Here is a 24,097-nt window from a genome sequence, read left to right on the forward strand (position 1 = left end):
CACTGCTGAGAACAATGTGGCCGCGCACGCACGCTCCGCTCGCAGGCAAAGGGAAGCACTTGAAAGTGCCTTCTACAAAGAGAACTAGCGGGAAAACAAAGCACGCCACCATGCCTAAAAACCACTCAGGGAAGCTCCTGAAAGCCGAGGGGAAGAGAACAGAAGGGGCACCACGTGACCACGCCGTGTCTCTTTCACTGGGACTCTTTTGAGGACAAATTTGTTCGGCCCTTTGTGGTAATGCCTCCCAATCCAGACTAATCCAGGAGTAAATAATTTTCTCTGTATGAGACATGCTTTCAATCACTCTGATCCTGAAGGAAGTTCCCGCTCCCCCTCCTCCGGCTATTTTTATAAACAAGTTAGGGAAAAATTGCTTTAAACTGACTCTTAAAAGTGCATCTTTTATGTCCGCTGATGCTTGTAGTTGTTGAGGAAGAATAAATACATCGAAATACACTGCTTTGGCTATTTCAAAGGAATTGAACCTGGATGGATTTGAGTTCAGGAGCAGGCTCCCACCCTCCACCTTTAAAGCCAGCACGCAGGGGACTTCTTGTTCATGTGCAACTCCACTTTAAATGAATGTGAACTTCACCAATAAAAAAGATCACAGGCTTGTGGTTATAAAGGGACTCAAAACATCAACTGGCTCAGTTCTCTGGTTTCTGACAGGGTACATGGATGCATGGACTACTTCCTTCTCCTAAGATATAAAACAATAATTGAACCCCGAGTTTCAGAGTCACTTACAGTGGAATCCACCATCTCAATTTGTATGAGACTAACATATTTCATTCTGCAATTGAGAAGCACTTCTTTCATATATCAGCAGTATTCAATTCATTCTCTATAGTGTAAAGTGGTGAGTATTACAGTGTTACATATTTATTTTGGAATGAGCTTATGGCCATAATTAGACAACACAGACTTTTTGAATAGCTGCTATGTCAAAACACTGCTGTGGATATTGTGGGTGATGTGAGACTATTTAAAACACGCTGCTTCGGGGCTGGCGCTGTGGTGTAGCGGGTAAAGCTGCCGCCTGCACTGCTGCCAACCCATATGGATGTCTGTTCGAGTCCCGGCCGCTCCACTTCCGATCCAGCTCTCTGCTATGGCCTGGGAAAGCAGTGGTAGATGGCCCAAGTGCTTGGGCCCCTGCACCTGTTTGGGAAGACCCGGAGGAAGCTCCTGGCTCCAGCTGTTGCAGCCAGTTGGGGAGTGAACCAGTGGATGTAAGACTCTCTGCCTCTCCTTCTCTCTCTGTGTAACTCTTTCAAATAAATAAATCTTAAAAAAATACATTGCCTTGAGGCGGGCGTTTTAGTGCAGTGGGTTAAGCCACTGCTTGGGATACTGAATCTCATACTGGAGTGCTAGCTTGAGTCCTGGCACATCTGCTTCCATCCAGCTTCCTGCAATGCATCCTGGGAGGCAGCAGATGATGGCTCAAATGCTTTGACCTCTGCCACCCACGTGGGAGACCTGGATGAGTTCCGGGCTCCGGGCTTCAGACTAGCCCAGGCCTGGATGTTGTAGGCATTTGGAGAGTGAACTAGCAGATCTCTCTGTCTTTCTCTGTTGGCCTGCCTTTCAAGTAGATGAAATACATATTCTAATATAAATATATACCATAATATATGAATACATATCTGATGCTCTGCCATTCAATTAAATGAAATATATATATATATATATATATATATACTTATATATATATAAGTCCACTGCCTTAATTCAAAGAACTTAGTTTTTTTGCAGGGGCATCCACACACACATGTATAAACTACACATTCCACATTCATTTAATCAGATTTTTCTTCTCTGTAGAAGTGTCATGAAGAAAGACAATAAAAATTGGTACTACTTTTAGATCATGGAAGAAGCATACAATAAAATTTTTTATATTGTGTTACTGGTAATGTTTATGAGTACAAGGTACTTCACAGAGTTAGTGGAGGGGCTGGCGTTGTGGCGTAACGGGTAAAGCCTCTGCCTGGGGCACCAGCATCCCATGTGGGCACTGGTTCAAATCTGGGCTGCTCCACTTCCAATCCAGCTCCGTGTTAATGTACCTGGGAAAGCAGCAAAAGATGGCCCAGATGCTTGGTCCTTGCACCCACATGGGAGACCTGGAAGAAGCTCCTGGCTTCTGCCTCTAGATCGGCCCAGCTCTGGCCGATGTGGCCATTTGGGGAGTGAACCAGTGGATGGAAGATCTCTCTCCTTCTCTTTCTGTCTATCTCTCTCTGTCTCTCCTCCTCTCTCTCTGTAACTCTGCCTTTCAAATAAATAAATAAATATTAAAAAAAACTTAGTGGAAAAATTAAATTATAAAATAAGCAAAATATTTTAAAATCCATAGTTTTTCATAAGGTATACTTTCCAGGAGCATTTTGAAAATCCCTGATCTATAAGCTTTTCCCCTCAACTAATTAAGATCTCCTAGGAAAACTGAGTTTAAGCGCATCTTTTCACATACCTTCACAAAACAAAGACATTTACTGATTGGTTACCAATGGGGTTAATCAATGACAAAATAGATGCATAACCCACACTATGTGATGTGTTCACTGCTCATTGCTTATAGAGTAGGAAACATAAGCTTATCTCAGACCATTTGGACAGCAGAAGTGACCAAAATGTTTAGGGCTGAGGAATTTGGCAAGAGGTTGAATGTTATACTGAAGAAAATTCTTTGGTGCGTATGTGTCTGTTGGGGTGGGACACTGATCCATAGCATATTTAAAACTTATATAGTTGATATTATAATATATAGTTGATATTATACTGATTATAGGCTATATTATAGCAAAGAAAATTTTCCATCATAGGATCCTATTCTTTGCTTTTGCTGTCAATGTGCTATGCATTGAATATACTCAGGTGTATCCTGACCTTGATGTTAATTCTTTCCATTCTTTAAAAGTAACATAGGCAACATTCACTGGAAGGCATATAATCAACAATTATACAAAGGCAGATGTTAGTTTCAGTGGTGAAGCTACTGCATTGGGCTCAAGCATCCTGTATCAGAGAGCTTGGGTTTAAGTCCCTGCTCTACTTCCAGTTCCAGCTTCCTGCTAAGGTGCATCCTGCAAGGCAAGATGGCTCAAGCACATGGGTCCCTGTCACTCACATGGGAGACTGGTATGGAGTTACTGCTTCCAGCTCCTGGCTTTGGCCTGGTCTAGCCTTGGCTGCTGTGGGCATTTGGAGAGTGAATCAGTGGATGGAAGATCTTCCTCTGTCTCTACCTCTGTCTTCCCTGCCCTCTGTCTCTTTGTCTTTCAAATAAATAAAATAAATTAAGAAGCAACAGTTAGCTTCAGTATATATATTTGGTAGTTTTCCCACATCTACCAATGACCCCTATACTATAGTTTATTTCCTTGTTGAGGAAACTAATGGTGTTTCATTAAAAATCACAACCCACCCAGACTGAAATTCATTCTGTTTTAGAAACCTACAACATAAGAGGATATATAAACTCTCCAATGAATCCATTCTTTGTCTAAGAATGATTACCAACACAAGTGCTTACCTGGGCCTCAGCTTGCTTTTCCTGATAAATCCATTTTTTAAAAAAATTCCACCATTAATAGGAGCCGAGAGAAAGAAATGACCCTTCCCTGCCACACAGGCTGTCGTTATTCAAGCCATCATGTCAATAATAAATCTCTCATTCCAGCTGTTTAAGGTAAGGAATCTATGAGAGTCAGACTCATTTACAATTGAGAGGAAAAAAAAAAGGACTAGGGTGGAAGTAAGACATTTCTGTCTGATAAAGTAAGAGGCACTTCATAGCTCTTTTAGAGTTACAGATGCCATTTTGAATATAGTTACATCTGAAGACCAATTCACTTAGCATTAAAGGGTATATTCCATGGCAGACATTAGGTACTTGATTGTTCAAGTCTCTTTAGAAAGAATTTTATAGACCATATCACAAGAACATATTCATGGCAGGAAAAAAGGACAGGCTTTCTTTCTTTTTTGTTGGTAAGTGCTTTCAGCCTCTGACTTCATCTGGCAAAGTTTCTGTTTTAGATGGTGACACTGTTTTGGAAATTGTTTCTTTCTGTACCCGCCTTAGTAGGCCTTTCCTCTCTTATCTGGCTTTTTCAAGGCCACAGAGTTCCATACATGAGAACTGAACCAGATAGTCCAGGGCCTCCAGAAATTTAACACTTAATAAAACAGCAGATTTTAAGGAGGTGAATGTAAAGCATACATAGATACAACGTGGTGCTTCTCTGTAACAGGCTTCTTGGAGAAAGCAGAGAAGCAAGGATTCACCTAGGTGTTTGCACAGTGAGTGTTAAATGATAGATACGTACAGAGGCTCTTCAGTTCACAGCGAAAAGTAACTACGGTGCAGAAAAATTCACTGTTTCAGAGCCTTTTTAAAGGGAAGTCATTTTATGCTGATATCTCTTCTATCTACTTCTCTCCTCCAGTAAACTGTATAATAAGGACACAATCTTGGAGGTGAAAATCTAAGCTCATTAGCACTCAAGTCATTCGTGATAGGTCATGTCAAGTGTTCTGAGTGTTTTGGATGCAATGAAAACATTTAGCAGAATTAATGAAACTGATTCTAACATCCTTACCATTATTTACATTATCACTACCATAATCATCAAATAATTGTAGGAAAATAGAATTGAAAAACTTTGTAAGAAAATGGAATTAAAAGATAACTTACTTTGGTGCATAAAGACAAAGGTTTGGGGCCAGCGCTGTGGCGTAGCTGGTAAAGCCACTGCTTGTGGTGCTGGCATCCCATATGGGTGCTGGTTCGAATCCCAGCTGCTCCACTTCCGATCCAGTTCTCTGCTATGGCCTGGGAAAGTAGTAGAAGATGGCCCAAGTCCTAGGGCCCCTGCATCCACTTTTGGGAAACCCAGAAGAAGCTCCTGGCTCCTGGCATTGGATTGGCACAGCTCTAGCCATTGCATCTGGGGAGTGAACCAGTGGATGGAAGACCTTTCTCTCTCTCTCTCTCTGCTTCTGCTTCTCTGTAGCTCTGCCTTTCAAATAAATGAATAAATAAATATATCTTTAGAAGGAAAGACAAAGGCTTACCCATTTAATGCTCAGAACAGGATATACTTACCTTGAAAATCAGTGAGCGTCTACTGCTGGGGTTGTATAGGCAGACTGTGAAGTTTCTGAAGTACTTTCTTTTGTTATTTTTAAACTTTTTTTAAAAAGTTATTTATTTGGAATGAAGACCTAAAGATAAAGAGAGAAGGAGAGAGAGAGAGGGAGAGAGAGAGAGGTCTTCCATCCTCTGTTTCATTCCCCAAATGGCTGCAATGACAGGGACTGGGCCAGGCCAAAGTCACGAGCCAGGAACTTGCTCTGAGGCTCCTACGTGGGGGCAGGGTCCCAAGGGCACTTGGGGCACCTTCTGTGACCTTCCCAGGCACAGTAGCAGGGAGCTGGATCAGAAGCAGAGCAGCTGGGAGTCGAACCAGCACCCACGTGGGACTGAAATATTTTCTTTTTTATTTATTTATTTTAAATATCTAATGCTCTTTTCATTCTTTTTTAATATATTATTTCATAAGACAACAAACTTCTAAACTTTGCTATACTAACTTTTTAAAGATTTATTTATTTATTTGTAACTCTTTACAGAGAGGCAGAGGCAGAGGCGCAGAGAGAGAGAGAGAGAGAGAGAGAGAGGTCTTCCACCTGCTGGTTCATTCCCCAAATGGCTGCAATGGCCGGAGCAGAGCTGATCCAATCCAAAAGCCAGGAGCCAGGAGCTTCATCCAGGTCTCCCACTCGGGTGCAAGGGCCAAGGACTTAGGTGATCCTCCACTGCTTCCCCAGGCCATAGCGGAGAGCTGGATCAGAAGTGGAGCAGCTGGTATTTGTACCAGCGCCCATATGGGATGCCACCACCACAGGTAGCTTTACTGGCTACGCCACAGCACTGGCCCCTTGAAGTGCTTTCTTACGCTGAGTACTGAGTGCAGGTAGAGTATTCCTAGCAATACCATTTACCCTAAAGTCTTCTCCTGGGAATTTCAACTTCAGAAAGTAAAAGCAAGTGGGAGATCCTCCAGAGAATGGGAGTCAGGGAACAGTTGGGCGGAGAACAGTGGGAAATGCTTAACAACTCAGATAAAGCAGGAAGGAAAGACAACTTTTGGAGCCAGGTCTGAAATATCTAATTTGTAAACATCCCCCGTGCTACATAGCAGTCTAGTGCTTCTGTGGCTGGACTTCCTTGCTGGGAGCCTTGGGAGCCAATAAAAACCACACAATCCAAGTCAGGGGGTTCTACAGAATTTTCACAAAGGGGCGGGGGAGGCAAGCAGAGAAGAGCCTCGTCACACAGGGATGGGTCGGGGGCGATCCTGGTCCTTACTGTGCCTTTTTCATTTCGTGCTGTCCCACGGCTTCAAGTTCTAGGTAATTTCAAATGAAAACAAAACAAGACACGCTCAAATAAAAAAAACCATCCTCAGCAAACAGTGCCGCGGGGTCTGGGGCAGTCTGGCCAGCTTACCCCACTGCACACAACCCCAGAACCCTTACAACATGGCCCTTACCTTGGAGAAGCCAGTCCTGCCCAGCGTCCTTGTCTTCATAGAGCAGAAACTCCATTTCTGTGGGCGTCAGAAGACCGATTAGGAACAGCCTCCCAGAATCTAGCTCACATAACACACAGCGACAATTTTGTGCACACCAGAGGTCCAGCAGACAGGACCGCCTGCCCCAGCAGAGCTCCCGTGGACCTCATACGTAGGAAATCCAGCTGTCCCATGGGAACCTAGCATGCGGGAATCAGGCCATGGAGAAATCGCTGGTAGGCTGTGAGGCATTTCCAGGCAGTTTAGGGACAGCCTCATCAAGGACACGGTACCGTTGAATCTGCACTGCCAGCTCCTTACATCAGCTCTCTGAATGGGCTGGTTCTCGTCTGGCTTTTGGCGATGCTCATCCTGTGCTTTGTTCCTTTCTGACACAAACGCTTTGACCAGCCAGGACCAACTCATCGCCTAAAACCAAAAAGGCTACCAGATAAAAGGAAGGCTGCTCAGTTAGACTTGAACTCCAGCTGAACCAAAAATAATTTGTAGCATACAAATGTTTCAAATGTTAAGTAATCGAAATTATCCGTGGTCTGTCTGAAATGCAAATTTTAACTGGGAACACTTTTTTTTATTTGCTAAATTGGTATCCTCAAAAATGGCTCCCTGAGCTTCCATGCCTATTACCTTGATTGGACTTTTAGGTGTTCCCAAGCTCTACACACACACACACACACACACACACACACACAACTTCTTGCTTTGCTCAAAACAGGCTGATAACATTTATCACGTGGAGATTTACTGGTCTGACTTTTAGAGTGCAGCTGTCCCTGTTCGAGAATTTGTGTGTGTGTTGGGAAAGTGGGGATCTTGCTGTTGCTGGCATGTAGCAATAGCAGCTGCTGAAATAAATTGTATTAACCAGAGCTGTTTAAAGCAGTACAAACCATTGGGGGCACGATAAAGGATTGCTTTACTGTTACTGTGTAGCTGAAATAATGTGTGTTGGGGAAATGGGAGACAGACTTTCCACTGTGAGACAAAGGTAATTTTGGAGAATGGAACACATTCAGGGTAAGGGGATCTGCGGTTGGGACCTGGAGTAGTACCACGCGGTTACCAGGTCTCTGAGGACGAGAAAGCTAAGATGTCAGAAAGCAAAGCAGAAGAGGCAGGAAGATGCCAAACAAAATTCGAACCTTCTCAATTTATGCAGATTCAATGGGAACTGGAATCCCTTCCCTTGCCACCCTTCCTATGCAGCTTGGTGCTATGATCTAGAGCTGGGAGTGTTTTTATTAGTACTACAGTTTACCAGCATTCTGGTTGTGTAGACCTAGTTTTACGGGCTAGCTGGGAATCTCACCACTGTATATAAGATCGTTTCTATGAGAAGATGTCTGATTTTCAAACAACTGAACATAGAACATTGAAACACAACTTGGTCAGGTTGGTGTGGCTTACCCACCTGGCAGGAGTCGCCAGAATCCAGGTAGAAGACCTGGCCACAGTGCAGCCTATTACACTGTAGAGTATACCCCAAAGCAGATCTTACAGAATCAGTTCCATCTAACTCCACTCCATGCAACCTCTATTTGCTGTCTACCCTTCTGGAAATACTAGAGGGAGGCGGGGGGGGGGGGGATAACAGAGCACACCTGTGCGCCATGTTAGGCGTGGAGGCCAAGGGTGGACAAAACCTTGGTCTGTTTTTAAGGTGTTTACCAGTAACTACAAGAACGGGACTGGCACAGCCATCATGCAGCAGGGAGTTAACAGGGCCAAGAGGCAACGCATGTGAAAAAAGTGGGCTGCAAACGTGAAGTGCTGTGTGTGTGGGTGGGTGGGGGGGAGCTCCAGAACAGGTCCTCAGGCTCCTGACACCTCTTTGCGGTCCCATTGTGGGGTAACAGAATAAGGAATCCGAGTGCTTGAGCGGCTGAAGAATGGACGTCCGGGGTTCCCCGTGGTCCCCTTTGAGCCTTCAGCCTCAACTACCCCACCTGTTAAATGGGTGTAAAAATATGGAACTTTTAAGAGTTACGGTGCAGATGAAGCAGGTGAACCAATACAAGGAAACCTCAGAAAGTTCGTGGAAAATAGATACGCTGAAAAAAGAACACATGCGTGGATTAAAAAAATTTTTTTTTGCGTCAACATAAACACGCTGCGATTCCACTTCCCACGAACGTCGGGAAGTGCTCTCCTGAGTGAGGCACCGCCTAGCCTCTCGCCTGGCGGGAGTGAGGGCTCAGGAAGCCGCACTTAGTACCCGACCTACTTCCAACTTCTCGCAGGGGCTGGGATGGGAACATCTCACGCGGAGCTCATTTAAGGTCCCGACTGGGCGCAGGCCCCGCCGCGCAGTTTCCACAAGGACCACCCTGCAGCAGCCCACCTGCCTTGCCCGAGAAATTAGGGCTCCCCCAGCGAACACGGCGCCCGGGTGTCTTTTCCTTAGGTGCTGAGAGGGCGCTCCGCTGAAGCTCGGGGTACGGAGAGGCGGCAGGGCGGCGGGTCTCCGGAGCGGTCCCAGGCGTAGCCGCCCCCTCGCCCCCTCGAGGAGCCGCCCCCTCGCACTAGCGGAGGCGGGGAAGCGGGCGCCGAGGGGCGTGGGGCGCCAGCACCGCGCGTTCGTGCCAGCCGAGCCGGGGCGGGCACACTCCTGGCCGCCCAATCCCCGGCCGCAGCCGCGGCCTTATGAATAAGCAACGAAGCCCAGCGCCCTCCCCCAGGCGCCCCAGACAGCGGAGGGAGTCGCCGCCGCCGCTGCAGGGGCCGCGCCGGAGATGCGGAGCGCCGGCGCTGCCGCTGTCCTCCGCGCGCTGCTCCGCTGAAGGTGCACAGGTGAGGACGGGCCCGGCCGCGGCTGCGGACGTGGCGCCGGGGCAGGACGCAGCCGGAGCTCCGGACGGCTCGGGGTCGCCCGGGCAGCGGGACGGTCGCGGGAGCTGGGCAGTCCGCGGCGCCGCGAGCGTGCGCCCTGCGCCCCCGCCGGAACGCGGTGCCGGGCGCGGGGTGCGCGGGGACAGCTCCGGGCGCGCTGGGCGCGGCGCGCAGGCCTCGGAGGACTCGCCGCACTCCTCGCTCGAGCCCTGCCTGCCGGCTCCGCACCAGCGAGCGGGCCTTTGTGCTGGCGGAGCTTGCAGGGCTGGCTGCTTTTGTGTGGGCTTTCTCTCGCTCTCTCCCCCCTCCCCCCTCTCTCTCTCCACCTCCCCCTCGTAATCCCACCGCGTTGAGAGAGAGAAGTTCCCCAAGACTCGGGATTTACTCCGCGATGTCCCCCGCGCCTCTCGGAGCCCAGCCATCGGGGAGCGAATGGGGGCTGCGGTGGCCGCGGAAATGTGTTCTGCTACTTTGCAGAGAACAACAGTTGAGTGTTTAGCGCAGGGATGCCTGGAAGGCGCCGCGCCCAGCCCCTGACCGGTCCCCTCGGACGCGGCAGGAGGATGTTCTTTGGAAAAAGGTCACTGAATCAGAAAAAGGGCCTGCGGGTTAGACTTGCAGGAGCTGAGGCTCTGTTTGAGCCGCGGGAGTGGCCGGGAGGTGCGCAGATGTCGCCTGTGCGTCCTGACCGCTGACAGAACGCAGACTCCAAACGCGCAGGGCCCTTGGCTGGCGAGGAGGTAGCCAGGGCGAGCCAAACGCAGCACCTCAAAGAGTTCGGGGGTTCCCAGGGGTGAGAAATCCTTGCCTTCCAAGCTGGTCCCGCGGAGCTGCCGGGATCATCAACATCTAATTTCAGTGCAGAAGTGGTGTGCAAGAGAGGGGAGGGAAAGAAGGCTGCTTTTGAGCGTCCGCCTTCTGGCTTTGAAAGTTTTACGCTTGAAACTTAAGGGGGAGTGAGGCTGGTTCAGGAGCTCTTCTCCAGGGAGCAAAAGCCGCGCTCAGAACTTGCATGCCTCTCCTCCTCTTTGTGCATTTCCCTTGAAGACAAGTGATGTTTTTGGGCTCCAGGGGAGTCTCCTTTAAGCCGAGCATCTGCAGTCACTGACTGGCTGGTGTGTGGCTGCCAGCCACAGCCCGCTGTAGCGTCTATTCACAGAAACTCGAAACCCAGTGAGGTTTCCCGGTGTTGGAACATTGCTGCCTTTACACACGGTGGAGATTGGAGGGTGGCTTTTCTTGCTGTTATGAATAAGGTGGAGCTTGTTGTATTGCAATAATGAGCCATGCACTTACGCGGCCGACTTGATATTGATTGCATATGTCCCCAGACTCCTGGGGCTCGACAAGTCCAAGGTAGCTACAGCAACGCCTTCGATTATGGAGATGTGGACTTGCCTTTGTTTTCGTCAGAGGCTTTTCCTGGGCTTTCCTGCTACACCTTTGCAATACTGTAATCTTGTATTACAGAAATGGTTTGAGCTGAATAAAGTAGGAATCCAAATGAACAAGAGGGGCTTATCTGTTAAGGAAAATTTCTAGTCTTCAACGAAGAGAGTATTTCCCTCTTCATTTAGAAGATGCTGGTCTGAAAAGTTGTGCATGGAATTGTATTTTTGTTCGTTGCCTTTGGCTTATTCTGATATAAGGAGGCTGGCTGTTCAGAGGAAATCTGGATTTTATCCCTTTAAAATGAAAACTCTTTCCTTCAATACGATGTGTGGTCTTTGTCCACCTTATGCTTACATGGTGCGGTTTTGAGAAAAGTGTCTGTGAATCTAGTTTCAGCTTCGCTTTAAATGCACGCTCCTACTTAGAGATCTGGCTCAGCAGATGAGGTTTGTGAACTAAACGGAACAAAAAGCAAGTGTCAAGTGAGTCGTGGCGAAGAATGCTGTGGTGATTGATGAGAGTTTGCTGATCAAGACTGATCGGGACAGGATTCTGCAGATAGCAAAGGCGTTCGGGTCACAGTGTCCGTGAGAAGAGTTGAAGTGGGAAGGGCTGCAGTTACCTCAGGGGAGAAGGAGTTTTTCTTTGTGGCTCACATTTTGAGGGAAGTGCATTTCAGTGCCACACTAATATGCCCTCTATTGCATGAGACTTCCAGTTTCTTTCAAACTGCTTTCCTGTCTGCTGTGACTGGTTTTGTCTGTTTCCCACCCTTTGAAGAAAATAGGAGGAGCCTCATTATCTGTTTTGCAACAAGGAAACCGAGTTTCAGTTGATTTGCCCAAGGTGGAGCTGGAACTTGAAGCTCCTTTGTAAATGGTTGTGTCCAGCTGCTTTGACCAGGCATGGGAGGAGACTCCAGGGTGGGCAAGCGCAGACATGTTCATTTGTCTCCATTTGTTGTAGAGACAGGAGCCTGTGGGCTCAGTGTGCAGACCTGAGCTGTGGTCAGCAGAGATGGTGAAGCACTTGGCTGAGGTTTTAGAGTATTCACCTTGACCCCAGCCTGCCCAGCCTCCTCGCCATCAGCACCAGGCTCCCGACCTCCTGAGGGATCCTATTTGTGGTTTGTTCTCTTCTGCCTCCTCCACTGTGATGGAATATGTGGCAGAAAGAACCATCTGTCATTCCAGCTATTTAATTTATAGTGAAGCGTGGCTATGGTCCAAATCTTAAAGCCAATGTAGGAGACAAGTGACAGTGTCTGTAGCACGGTGAATCTGAAACGTGGTCCCTTAATGCTGGGTGCCGCAGCTGGGTGAATGGGGCCACACACGATTGATAAACTCAGCTTTAGACAAATGAAATAGAATTGGCGGTGAAAGCTTTAGGATTTTTTTTTTTTTTTGACAGGCAGAGTGGACAGTGAGAGAGAGACAGAGAGAAAGGTCTTCCTTTGCCGTTAGTTCACCCTCCAATGGCCGCCGCGGCCAGCGCACCGCGCTGATCCGAAGCCAGGAACCAGGTGCTTCTCCTGGTCTCCCATGGGGTGCAGGGCCCAAGCACTTGGGCCATCCTCCACTGCACTCCCGGGCCACAGCAGAGAGCTGGCCTGGAAGAGGGGCAACCGGGTCAGAATCCGGCGCCCCGACCGGGACTAGAACCCGGTGTGCCAGTGCCGCAAGGCAGAGGATTAGCCTAGTGATCTGTGCCGCCGGCTAAAAAGCTTTAGGATTAAAAAAGAAAAGGTAAGACAGTGACAGGTGAATCATTGAGGGTCACAACAAGCAAAAAAGAGAAGATGATCAGGACACAAAGAAGAATTTCCTTTTAAAGGATCACTAATTGGATTTTCAAAGTTGAGATGGTAATTGGGAGGCATGATGACCCGAAGCTCTGAGACTTGTCATTTGTAATTGTTGATTGATTGATTTTATTTATTTATTTTTTTGGTGAAATGAAGTAGCAGAAATGAGAATACAGGAGTTATTACTGTTATTAGAATAACACATTGAATAAGTATCTGAAATCAGCTAGTTGCTGAACAACACATGTAGTTAGACATGGATAGACCATGGAATACCCTTGAAAACCTCACCATATTCTGACATGGTTGTATATACTTACTTCATGCCAGCAAATGGTGATTGAACGCCTCTTTTATGTGCCTCCATTACTGGTAATGATACGGCAAACAAAGGAAGCTTAAAGACCAGTGTTTGTCTTTAAGAACACGATCTTAGTTGAGGCAACAAGACTTGCAAACATGACAGTTTGTGGAAGAACTGAGGGAAGGGAAGGGAGGGAGTAGCCTGGCATTTTTGTGACAATGGTTAGTAAATGGGACATGGCCTGGGTGGCCAGGGGCTGAATACCTGGGGTAGGGAAGAAGAAGAGAGAGCTGTGGCTCGTGTTGTGGGGTGAGCAAAACTCAGGAGCCTCAAACAAGCATGGCACAGATGAGGGCAGCAGACCTGACTAGTTGTGGAACTCTGAGGTTGTTACAGATATTGAGTTTGGCAGTAGTATGTTTGGGAACATTATATGACATATTTGGGGAAGGCAGAGAGTTGCAGTGGCAAAGACAAGAATCTTGAAGTCTGATGGAACCCAAAGGATCAGAAAGATCCTGTGATTAGATGAGCTAATTGTTTTCTATGAGCCTGTAGTCTTCTCATCTTAAAAACAAATGGGCCATTGGAGGGTGAACCAACGGCAAAGGAAGACCTTTCTCTCTGTCTCTCTCTCTTACTGTCCACTCTGCCTGTCAAAAAACAAAAAAAAACAAAAAGCAAATGGGGATAATGGAACCACCTACCTCATTAGGCTGTTGTAAGGATTAAGTAAGATAATTTGTATAACACACTTCTTTTTTTTTTGACAGGCAGAGTGGATAGTGAAAGAGAGAGACAGAGAGAAAGGTCTTCCTTTTGCTGTTGGTTCACCCTCCAATGGCCGCCACGGCTGGTGCGCTACGGCCAGTGTACCGCGCTGATCCGAAGGCAGGAGCCAGGTGCTTCTCCTGGTCTCCCATGCGGGTGCAGGGCCCAAGCACTTGGGCCATCCTCCACTGCACTCCCGGGCCACAGCAGAGAGCTGGCCTGGAAGAGGGGCAATTGGGACAGAATCCGGCGCCCCGACTGGGACTAGAACCTGGTGTGCCGGCGCCACTAGGTGGAGGATTAGCCTAGTGAGCCGCGGCGCCAGCCCTATAACATACTTCTAACACTTGGCACATAATATCCTGAAAATGGTAGTCATTTTGGATTGATTTGTCATTTTTATTCATTTTTTAAACTTATATTTAAGTTATTTGAAATGCATAGTGACAGAGATGGGGGTGGGGAGAGAGAGAGATCTTCCATCTGCTGGTTCACTCCTAAAATGGTTGCAATGGCCTGGCCATGCTGAAGGCAGGCACTCCATCCAAGGGCCCAAGTTCTTGGGCCATCTTCCACTGCCTTCCAGGGCACGTTGGCAGGGACCTAGATTGGAAGTGAAGCAGAAGCAACCAGGATTCTAACCAGTGCTCTGAGCTGGGATGCTGGTGTGGCAGGTGGCAGCTTCACCTGCCACACCACAACACCAACCTCTGCCTTTATGTCTTTATTTTAGCAACATTCTGCAATAGCAGCAGTCACTTGATTTGGGAAAATATTGATCAAGTGTTTTAAAAATCTGATTGTAAAGTGTAACAAGATGGCAAAGGCTGCATTTTTCGTGTTGTCTTTTATTTGTCTTTGAAACTTGGATATACCTAGACTTGACAAAGACACAGATTCTGGACGATATCTGTTTAAGATTGTCAAAGATAATGCGTGACAGAACAGCTTATCTGCCCACCAGTGGCAGAAATGCAGTAAATTGCTCAGAGCACTGCAAGCCATTATGACACTGTGATAGTGAATGATAGACAGAGAGCTGCTGGCTTGCTCTCAAAGGGCTGCTTTTAGAGCTATGTGATGCTGATACCACTATCAGTAATTTGGTTAGAGTTTATTTATCTGAATTAATTTGCAGTGACAGATATAGTGAGCAGAAAGCAGTATCCGAAGACAGTGTGAGGGAAGACTCCGAGAAAGGTTCTTTTTGTTTGTTTGTTAAATATTCTTATGATTGGGTTCATTCAAGATAGGACGTGGACTTGCAGAAAGCAGTAACTCCCTTCCTTCCACCTCTCCCAGCAAGGGAGGGCCGTAGACATTTGTCCGTTTGTTCAGCCAGTGTTCACTGAGCGTTTCCTCTGTGCCAGGCACTTTGCCAGGAAGCGGATACGGCATTGAGGAGAAAAGGCCCATAGCCCTCCAAAGTACGGCTGCAGATATTGTCATTGAGTCAGTTTTTCTTATTTACTCTCTTGTGTCATACAGCACCCATACAGCACCGAACTCTTAGGAGTGGGAATGTGAACCTTGCCAGGCTTTGAGAGAGGAATACGTTCAAGTTCACCTGGAACTTGGAGGTCATCTACCAGTTTATCTGAGTTGCAGATGTGTTCTCTGCTGCTGATCCTACAGCCTGTCTTCCCACCTCCTGTTAGAGTTCAGGCGTTGCTTTGAATAGTGGGGAGAAGGAGCATATGGCCTCCGTAGAGACACAGAAGAGGCTTGCTGGCGGTTCACCCCCACTTTTGTGGATGTAATTGATTTAGAAAACAGGTGGCCGGCAGTCACAGAAGCAGAGGCTCTTAGAGCATTGGCAGAATTCCCTTCACACAAAAATCCTTCAACTCAAGATGCAGATGAAAATAAAACCTCGAGGGGAACTTGTGTCTTGGGAAGGCAATTGACACTATACTGGGTCTTTCTTCTTTGCCCCCTCTCCCCTCGGTCTGATTTGATTCAGAACATAGAAATAAGATGCAGAAGTATCTGTTCATGTGCCTGGATGCCTTGCCTGCTTGATGGCAAAATTGTATAACAGTGGAAATATTGGTAATATTTATTTTATGTCATAAAAATGAGATGCGAAAGTAGATTCATGGATTTTTTTCCCTCTAACTCCTCATTTTGTCAAAAGAGAAACTGAAGCTCCTTGCCTAGCAGCACACAGCAAGTTTTCACAACAGGAAAACTGGAATTCAGGAATCATTGCTTTGATGCCAGTACCATTCACGATGGACTGGATTTTTCAGATTTTCATCCAGAAACATGGAATCACATAGACCAAGCTTTTCGACCACATCTTCTGGCTTCTGGGCTGTTTTTTCACTGAACGTGAAAGTGTTTGTTCAGAAAGGGACAACTGTTTGAACAGATCACAAGTGAACCAAAGGGGGCTGGCCTTAACTTAGCAGTTAACAAGCTGGTTAATAAGATGCTCACGTCCGTTAACCGAGAACCTGGGTTCTGCTCTTGGCTCTGGCTCCTGACTCTAGCTCCTTGCTAATGCTGACTCTGGGAGACAGTGCTGATGGCTCAAGTAACTGGACCCCTGCATCCACACGGGAGATCTGGGTTGAGTTTCCAGCTCCTGGTTTTTTCCTGGCCTGGTCCCAGCCATCCTGGCTGTTGTGGATATTTTGGGTCTGAACCAATGGATGGGAGCTCCCTGTTTGTCTTTCTACCTGTCAAACAAACAAACAAACAAACAAACAAAAAAGAACCAGTTCTCTATGGCTTTTATGTCTCTTCAATCGTGAGGATAGTCTCTGGCTCAACTTATGTATACAAAAATCCAAAGATGTAATTTTGTTGACTGGGAGCATCCTGGCTTCACGGCTGTCATCAAGTTTTGGTTTTAATGAAGGGAAATCGAGGCGGCAAACCAAAATCATTGACCTGCAACTTGGCCATGAGCTTGGTGCTTTCTGCACATCTAAAGCATGGGGGTCACTGGTCCCCAGAGGGCTGCAGTGTCTTGCTCCATGCTGTTCCTTTGCACTCGGACACCTTTCTTGTGTTCTCTCCATTTAAAGCAAGGTTAACTACCTGTATGGAATTTACCACTTAAATACAATTTTCAGCCCTCCGTCCTATGACTGGGGAAGCAGCATTCCTCTCACCAGCTCTGAGGGTTCCGGGAGGGCTGATGCTTTCCTGCTCACTCCTGGCTTCAGTTTTCTCCTCTGCCACATCTGTGACCCCTGCGTCCTTTCTGTAGGCGGCACCGTGACACCCCATGACGTCACTCCATTTCCAGACAAAGGATCTTCAGAAAAGTTCATTTAAAACATATGTCATGAAAAAACTGTGCATGTTTTTCAGCATTTTTTTGCACCCCGATAAACTTATTTTTTTATTTCATTTTACGTGAGCCTTTTGAAATATCCTTATTATTTCCCCCAAATCTTGTGAATTCAAGATTTCTGGACAATGAATTACCCCAAAATTAGTTGCTTGAAAGGACAATGAACGTGCATTACTTCCTGTCGTTTCTGGGCATCAGGAATTTGGGAGTTTCTTAGCCGGGTGGCCGTGACTTCAGGTCTTGGAGGAAGGTGCAGTTAAGACGTGAGCTGGGGCTGCAGGCTCTCTTCTTAGGAAGCTTATGAAAGTGGCATTCACAGTTGTCCAGAGACCTCTGCTCTGAATCCATGGATTTCTTTTTCCTCCACATAGACCGTTTCATCCTTCTTTTGGTCATCAGCCATCCAGGTAATGTTCTGAGGACTTGGCCTTTTTTTTCTGTCCTAAAAGGATATAAGGCTAAGCAGGGGGGAGGTGAAAGCTTTGATGTCGTTAAGGGGAGAAGTTCCTATGAAAATGTAGATTTCTCGCAGACACACCATGTGCTTAACCTAGGTAGGTTCTTGATTAGACATGAAAAAAAAAATGTAACTTTTAGAAAGGCAAGGTTTGTGTTTTAGAATTGTAGTTCCTAGGTTTAATTATAAAACCTGTAGCATCACTGAGACATTTCTGATGATGGAAAAGAAGGGGCCGTACTCAAAAAAATACATAAAAAGAACAAAAGTTCTTCAACTTTGAGGGAAAATGAGCATTTTTTTTTTGACAGGCAGTTTGGACAGTGAGAGAGAGAGAGACAGAGAGAAAGGTCTTTCTTTGCCGTTGGTTCACCCCACAATGGCCGCTGCGGCTGGCGCGCTGTGGCAGGCGCACTGCGCTGATCCGAAGCCAGGAGCCAGGTGCTTCTCCTGGTCTCCCATGCAGGTACAGGGCCCAAGGGCCATCCTCCACTGCACTCCCAGGCCATAGCAGAGAGCCAGACTGGAAGAGGAGCAACCGGGACAGAATCCGGCGCCCCTACCGGGACCAAAATCCGGGGTGCCGGTGCTACAGGTAGAGGATTAGCATAGTGAGCCGTGGCGCCAGCCAATGAGCATTTTTTTTTTAAGATTTATTTTATTTATTTGAAAGAGTTACAGAGAGAGGTAGAGACAGAGAGAGGGGTCTTCCATCCACTGGTTCACTCCCCAGATAGCCACATGGCTAGAGCTGCGCCGATCTGAAGCCAGGAGCCAGGAGCTTCCTCCGGGTCTCCCACAAGGGTGCAGGGGCCCAAGGACTTGGGGCATCTTCTGCTGCTTTCCCAGGCCATGGCAGAGAGCTGAATCAGAAGAGGAGCAGCCAGGACTAGAACTGGCACCCATATGGGATGCTGGCGCTTCAGGCCAGGGCTTTAACCCGCTGTGCCGCAGCACTGGCCCCAAAACAAACATTTTTCATACTGTTTTAGTTGTAATGAAAGCATGAATAGTTTATTTTGAAGAGTGTAATAAACTTTAATCTTCCAGTTATGGACATTCAGTAGATTGCTAATTTTATACTATGTTTTGTTTTTTTTTTTTTTCCAAAAATACTTTTTTTTTTTTTTTTGACAGAGTTAGTGAGATAGAGAGAAAGGTCTTCCTTCCATTGGTTCACTCCCCAAATGGCCGCTATGGCCAGAGCTACACTGATCCGAAGCCAGGAGCCAGGTGCTTCTCCTGGTCTCCCATGCGGGTGCAGGGCCCAAGCACTTGGGCCATCCTCCACTGCCTTCCCAGGCCACAGCAGAGAGCTGGCCTGGAAGGGGGGCAACCAGGACAGAATCCGGCGCCCCGACCGGGACTAGAACCCGGTGTGCCGAGCCACGGCGCCGGCCTACATATTGCTTTAAACTCTTGAAAGTAACTGCTACTCAGCATTTTATGACAGCATTTCATAAGTTGTAAGGTGTACTTGTCTTACACTATTCAGGCTGATACACCAAAAATGTAAATGAGGTGGCTTACAAGTTTGCTTCTCAGAGTTCTGCCGTCTGGGAAGCGTAAGGTCGAGGCACTAAGATCTGGCGTCTGGGGGGAGCCTGGTTTCTGGTTCCCAGAAGACACTTTCCCACTGTGTCCTCACCTGGTGCAGGGGGAGGGGCTCTCTGGGGCTGTTTCTCAGGGCATCACCACCTTTCTGATCTAACCGCTTCCTGAAAGCCGCACTTTCCCCACGCCATCATTAGCGATTCGGTTTCCAGACATGGCTTTTCAGGGCACACAAGCATTCAGACCCTGTGGACACTTCAAATGTCCTTTGAATGCATGTGTGCTATTTACTTTCTGTATCTTGGACATCTTGTTATCTTTGCAGTCATTTGGCTAGAGAGGGAGATTTGGAGAGAAAATTGCCAGTGTGACCTCAAGGGCAGTTTATTTCAAGTAGGTGTTTAAGAAACAATGAACTGAACACTTGAACTTGTGTACCTTTGTCTAGGGAGCTGCAAGTTAAATCAGCTGCAGAATTCAGCAGGGAAAAGTGAACTGGGTTATTCATGTCTCAAAGGTGCAAAAAAATAGAGCAGCCCTCTAAAACCTACCCTCTCTCGGTATGTTACAAGGAGATTATTTTACTTACAATTTGATTTAAAGGGTGTTATTTGCAACGTATGACAGTCTGACATGTTTTCCTTTGCTGCAGGACTCAATCATCGGAATTGTCAGCTCTGCCAATTTAGGTGCACATTTCTCTTCCACTATGAGCAAACCAATTGTCTTGCACATTTATCTGGCCTGCTGTAGCCTTCTGCTTCTCAGCTTTGCCACACAATGTCTGGCTTTCCCCAAAATAGCAAGCAGGGAGATAGCACAAGTTCCTGCAGGAGAAGTGCAGTCGGAGGGGATGGATGCGGACGACTTGGAAAACAGCTCTGTTGCTTCCCAGAAGACCCCCCGACTAACAGTCTCCAAAGATCCAATGATAGCGTTGGAAGGACCATCCGCAGCAACACCATTGCATCAAATATTCTCCATCCACAAAGAAACCCACCCTACAGAAGCCGGGGTCTTGCAACCCAATAGCCCTGGTGTTTACATTGTTACCGAGCCAGGCATCCCAGCAGGTGAAGAAGTGTCTGGTTCTAGCCAGCCAGCGAGAGTGTCTCCTGGAAGCAGACCTCCCAAGGCCATGTCACCCACTGCTGTCATGGTCACCGGTTCTCCGAAGACTGATGAGAAGGAGGAGCCCTTTAGCAGGACTGGCATTCAGGCCACTGTGGAAGGGACCCCCGCAGCAACGCAAGGCTTCCTTAGGGATATGGTTAGTCCGTCATTTGCAATGGAAAGTCAGGGACATTCACCTTTATCCCATGTGACTGTTAAGGACATGCTAACCACCCACCCCAGGGCTGAGGAATTGGAGGCGGACGCAGATGACAGGACAACTTCTTTTCCTTCTGTTAAGTCTGCAGCAAGCACCGAGCCTGGAAGCCTCACGCCTGATAGGGAGAAGCCTTCCCAGTTGACAGCTGATAATACCCAGGCTACTGCCACCAAGTCCTCGCTCGCAACTTCTGAGGACACCCTGAGTGTTGAGCCAGACGCTGCCAGTCTGCCAGGAGCCTGGGACGTCGCCATGAGTGTCAGCACAGCTGTTCCATCTGCCTTCGTCTCTAGTGATGAGTGGGACGACACCAAATTAGAGAGTGCAAGCCAGATGAGGACCCCAAAGCTGGGGGACGATACAGAGTCTCAGGTGGGAATGGGAACATCTCAGACAGTGCAAGTAAGCCCTGGTGCAAGCCAGATAAGGACCCCAAAGCTGGGAGACGATACAGAGTCTCAGGTGGGAATGGGAACATCTCAGACAGTGCAAGTAAGCCCTGGTGCAAGCCAGGTAAGGACCCCAAAGCTGGGAGACGATACAGAGACTAAGGTGGGAATGGGAACATCTCAGACAGCGCAAGCAAGCCCTGGTGGCCTGGACAGGGGCTACGCTTTCACAGAAGCTACAGAGGGGGCTCAGGGACTGCCTGAAGGGGAGACACACCTGGGGACAGCCCTGCCAGTAGCACCTGGGGATGAGAGATCACCCGCCTTCATCGGTCCAAGTTCCAGTACCCCCACAAGTCTGCTGGAGGATACAAGGGCTTCCGCTGTGAACCTGTTCCCAAGTGCGGGAGACTTCCCGGAACCCACCCAAGAGAATGATGTTACACTTTTCTCAGAGACCACCGTTTCCGTCTCCGAATATGAGTCTGAGGCATATCAGCCGCTGAGAAATACACTGAAAGGTAAAGGAAAAACAAGCTTTGTTTAATTTGAAATATTTCAATGTAGTTTTTTTTTTTTGCTTTTATAAAATGGCATTGTAGAAATAGGTTGTTTTAAGGAAAAGCAAAAATATACAAATCATGTGCCTTTTTTTAAAAATAAAAATGATGCTTAAATATAACCCCTGCATGTAGACCAGTGATCTTCCACTGGGTCTAGTTTTGTCCCCTCATTTCCCAAGGGGACATACTGCAGTGCTTGAAGACACTGTTAGCTGCTACAGCTGAGGGGTTCTCCCAGCTTCTGGTGGGCAGAGGCCAGGGATGTGGCTCCGCCTTCTACAATGCACAAGACAGCACTGCATGGCAAAGGATCATTTGAGCCAACATGTCAATAGCATTGAGATTGAGAAACCTTGATATTAGGCTCATATTTTCTCAAAAAGTTTATTGTGAAAACATATAAATATATAACATAGGATTAGCTGTATAATTAAGCAGTATAGTAATACAGGGTATATATTGCACTTGGTTGTAAAATGCAGGGGAGTCTTCAAACAAGTTCATTGAAAATGCATTTTATGAAAAACCATGCATGTATTTCAAGTTTTTTGTATACAAACTAAACATTTTGTTCACTCCATTTTCTCCATAAACCATTTGAAGCACCATCATATACTCTCATTTCTGTTATTTCTTCCAAAAAAGGCTTTAGGTATTTATCTCATATATTGACCATGTGAATTCTTTAACTTTTATTTTCCCAAAAAGAATTCATCTAAAATAAGGGGTTGGAGGAAGGTGCTATCTGCTGCCTTGATTTTACGTTTTTCGTTTTGTTTGGCCTCTGCATTTGTGAATAATCATGTTGGTGAGCCTCATATTTGTTGCTGATGGGTAATGTTTTTCTTTTATTATGTGTAATCAGTCAAATAACAGCATAAGTAAGGAAAACCTTAGTATGACATGCACACACTCATTGCAGATTGTGTTGGACCGCACACAACACTTTACTTCCGCCAAATAGCATAATTAATGGAAAATATCAAATTAGTAATACACTTTTTAAAATGTTATTAAGATTGAATGAAAATGATGAGGTTATTTTGCAGATGGAATTTTACATTCTAATTCATGTGTTAAAGACTGGAAGACCTGGTATGCTGAATGTTTTCATAGGAGCTTCCAGAAAATACTTTTTGTTTTGTATGATGTAAGTTAGGACCACATAATCGTACAGACGCGTATTAGGTACGATGGAACAAGTTGGCTCTAACTCTCTACAGTGTTTATGAGAGATGCTTCTGGAGCATTAAGTCATGTATTCCCAGATTGCACAACTGAACCCTTGATTCCTGATACTGTACTAACATGTGTTAGTGTCTGTTAATACAGCCTGAAAAGTAAATGGACTTGGTACTCGTCTGGTTATTTTGCTTATTGAACATGCTCCTTAGTCACAGTCGTCTCACTTAGCTGCCGTCTTTAGCAGCGACGTATTTTAGTCCCTGCACATCACACAATGCTTGGTGCACAGGAGGTGCTCAGAAGATACCTGTTCAGAGGGTGAGGAGGTGAAGACGGGGAGCCCTTCACACTGGCTCATGCAGTTTGACCGCCTCACTTGCCGAACTAACCACAGTTTCTGCAAGCTGTTTAGAGAGAAGGATGGTCTTTCCATTTTAATCTTTTTGGTCCCACAGAGTTCAAAAGAACGAGAAAGATTGTGATTATTAACAGCAGTAGTTACAGAATTGCCGGAAAGTTTTTCTACCTGGTTTCTGATGACTCTGAGTGTCTTTCTGAAGGAAACAACTCAAATACTGATCATTTTAGGACAGAACCACTTGGGACATTAACGTCCTAAAGACATGCAGTGAGTTTTGGATATTGTAAACAGGTCATGAGCTTATTCTGGTCAGTCCTCCGATTGAGCTAGTTTCTCCAGTCGAGTCAATGGAAGACCAGGCTTTAAAAATAAGCGACAGTGAGTATTATATTACTTTTTCTCTACAGGATATAGAAAGAGTGAGAGATTTTGGGAAAGTGAAAATATTTTTTAAATTCCCATTGCTATTTCTGGTTCCCACTCTTTTTTTCCCCCTCTTAACAACAGTCACTTATTGAAGACATTATACGTGTGGACATTTCTTGCTACTTCATATAACTGTGAAAAGAGACTTTCCATATTTCTTCTCAGAAGTGCTCATTACACTTTCAGAATCGTGGAGAACTGTGCTGCAGGACATGCTAGACCTGTGTTATTGTCTTGGTGTAAATACACTACTGCCGTGGGTGCTGGAAGTACAGGAAGGCAGCGAGTCCTGGATTTGAAAGAGATTTGCAGCCTTATTGGAAAAAGGAAGACCAAAAAAGAAAAAAAAGAAAACAAACCCCAATGCTATAAAAAGCAAATATGAAGCTCATATAGGAACCTTTCCCTAACATTATTTGCCCGGTAGGCAGGTATTGTCAACCTGGTAGATGTGCAGTTCTCTTCAATTCAAAGGAAAAAATAGTCCAAACTGGATGAGTACCAAGAGGAAGAACTGCTTCTCCTGGAACAGATACATACACACACACACACACACACTTTTAGAGCAAATAAATTATTTCTGTGGAAAAAAATTTAAATACCATGTCATTAATGAAAACTTTCAGAACGCGTTCTTCAGCTTTCCCTAGAATATTAGTTTTTATTGTGTGACTTATTGAACTTGCTAATAGGAGCATGCTGTGTATTCAGGACTAATACTTGTTAGAAAAAAAAAAAAGATAGTGAAGTCTTTTAGCTGTTGTTCAGCATTCCTCCCCTCTAAGGAGGAGGCCAATCTTGACCC

General features: G+C 46.4%; 1 protein-coding gene and 1 long non-coding RNA gene across 2 annotated transcripts in view; one reads left to right on the top strand and one right to left on the bottom strand.

Moving 5' to 3' along the window:
* LOC127483724 (uncharacterized) overlaps positions 1-7,064 on the bottom strand; it is a 41,531-nt gene extending 34,467 nt beyond the window's left edge. Inside the window, exon 1 of the long non-coding RNA XR_007910286.2 lies at positions 6,573-7,064. This is a non-coding gene — a long non-coding RNA (uncharacterized lncRNA). The remainder of the gene's footprint in view (positions 1-6,572) is intronic.
* A 2,101-nt stretch (positions 7,065-9,165) lies between these two features.
* ARMH4 (armadillo like helical domain containing 4) overlaps positions 9,166-24,097 on the top strand; it is a 159,663-nt gene continuing 144,731 nt past the window's right edge. Inside the window, exons 1-2 of the mRNA XM_008269710.4 lie at positions 9,166-9,404; positions 19,688-21,278. Of these exons, the coding sequence (XP_008267932.2) occupies positions 9,258-9,404; positions 19,688-21,278 (1,738 nt within the window). The 5' untranslated portion in view covers positions 9,166-9,257. The remainder of the gene's footprint in view (positions 9,405-19,687; positions 21,279-24,097) is intronic.

Source organism: Oryctolagus cuniculus, chromosome 12, assembly GCF_964237555.1.
Source record: "Oryctolagus cuniculus chromosome 12, mOryCun1.1, whole genome shotgun sequence".
Classification (NCBI taxonomy): Eukaryota; Metazoa; Chordata; class Mammalia; order Lagomorpha; family Leporidae; genus Oryctolagus; species Oryctolagus cuniculus.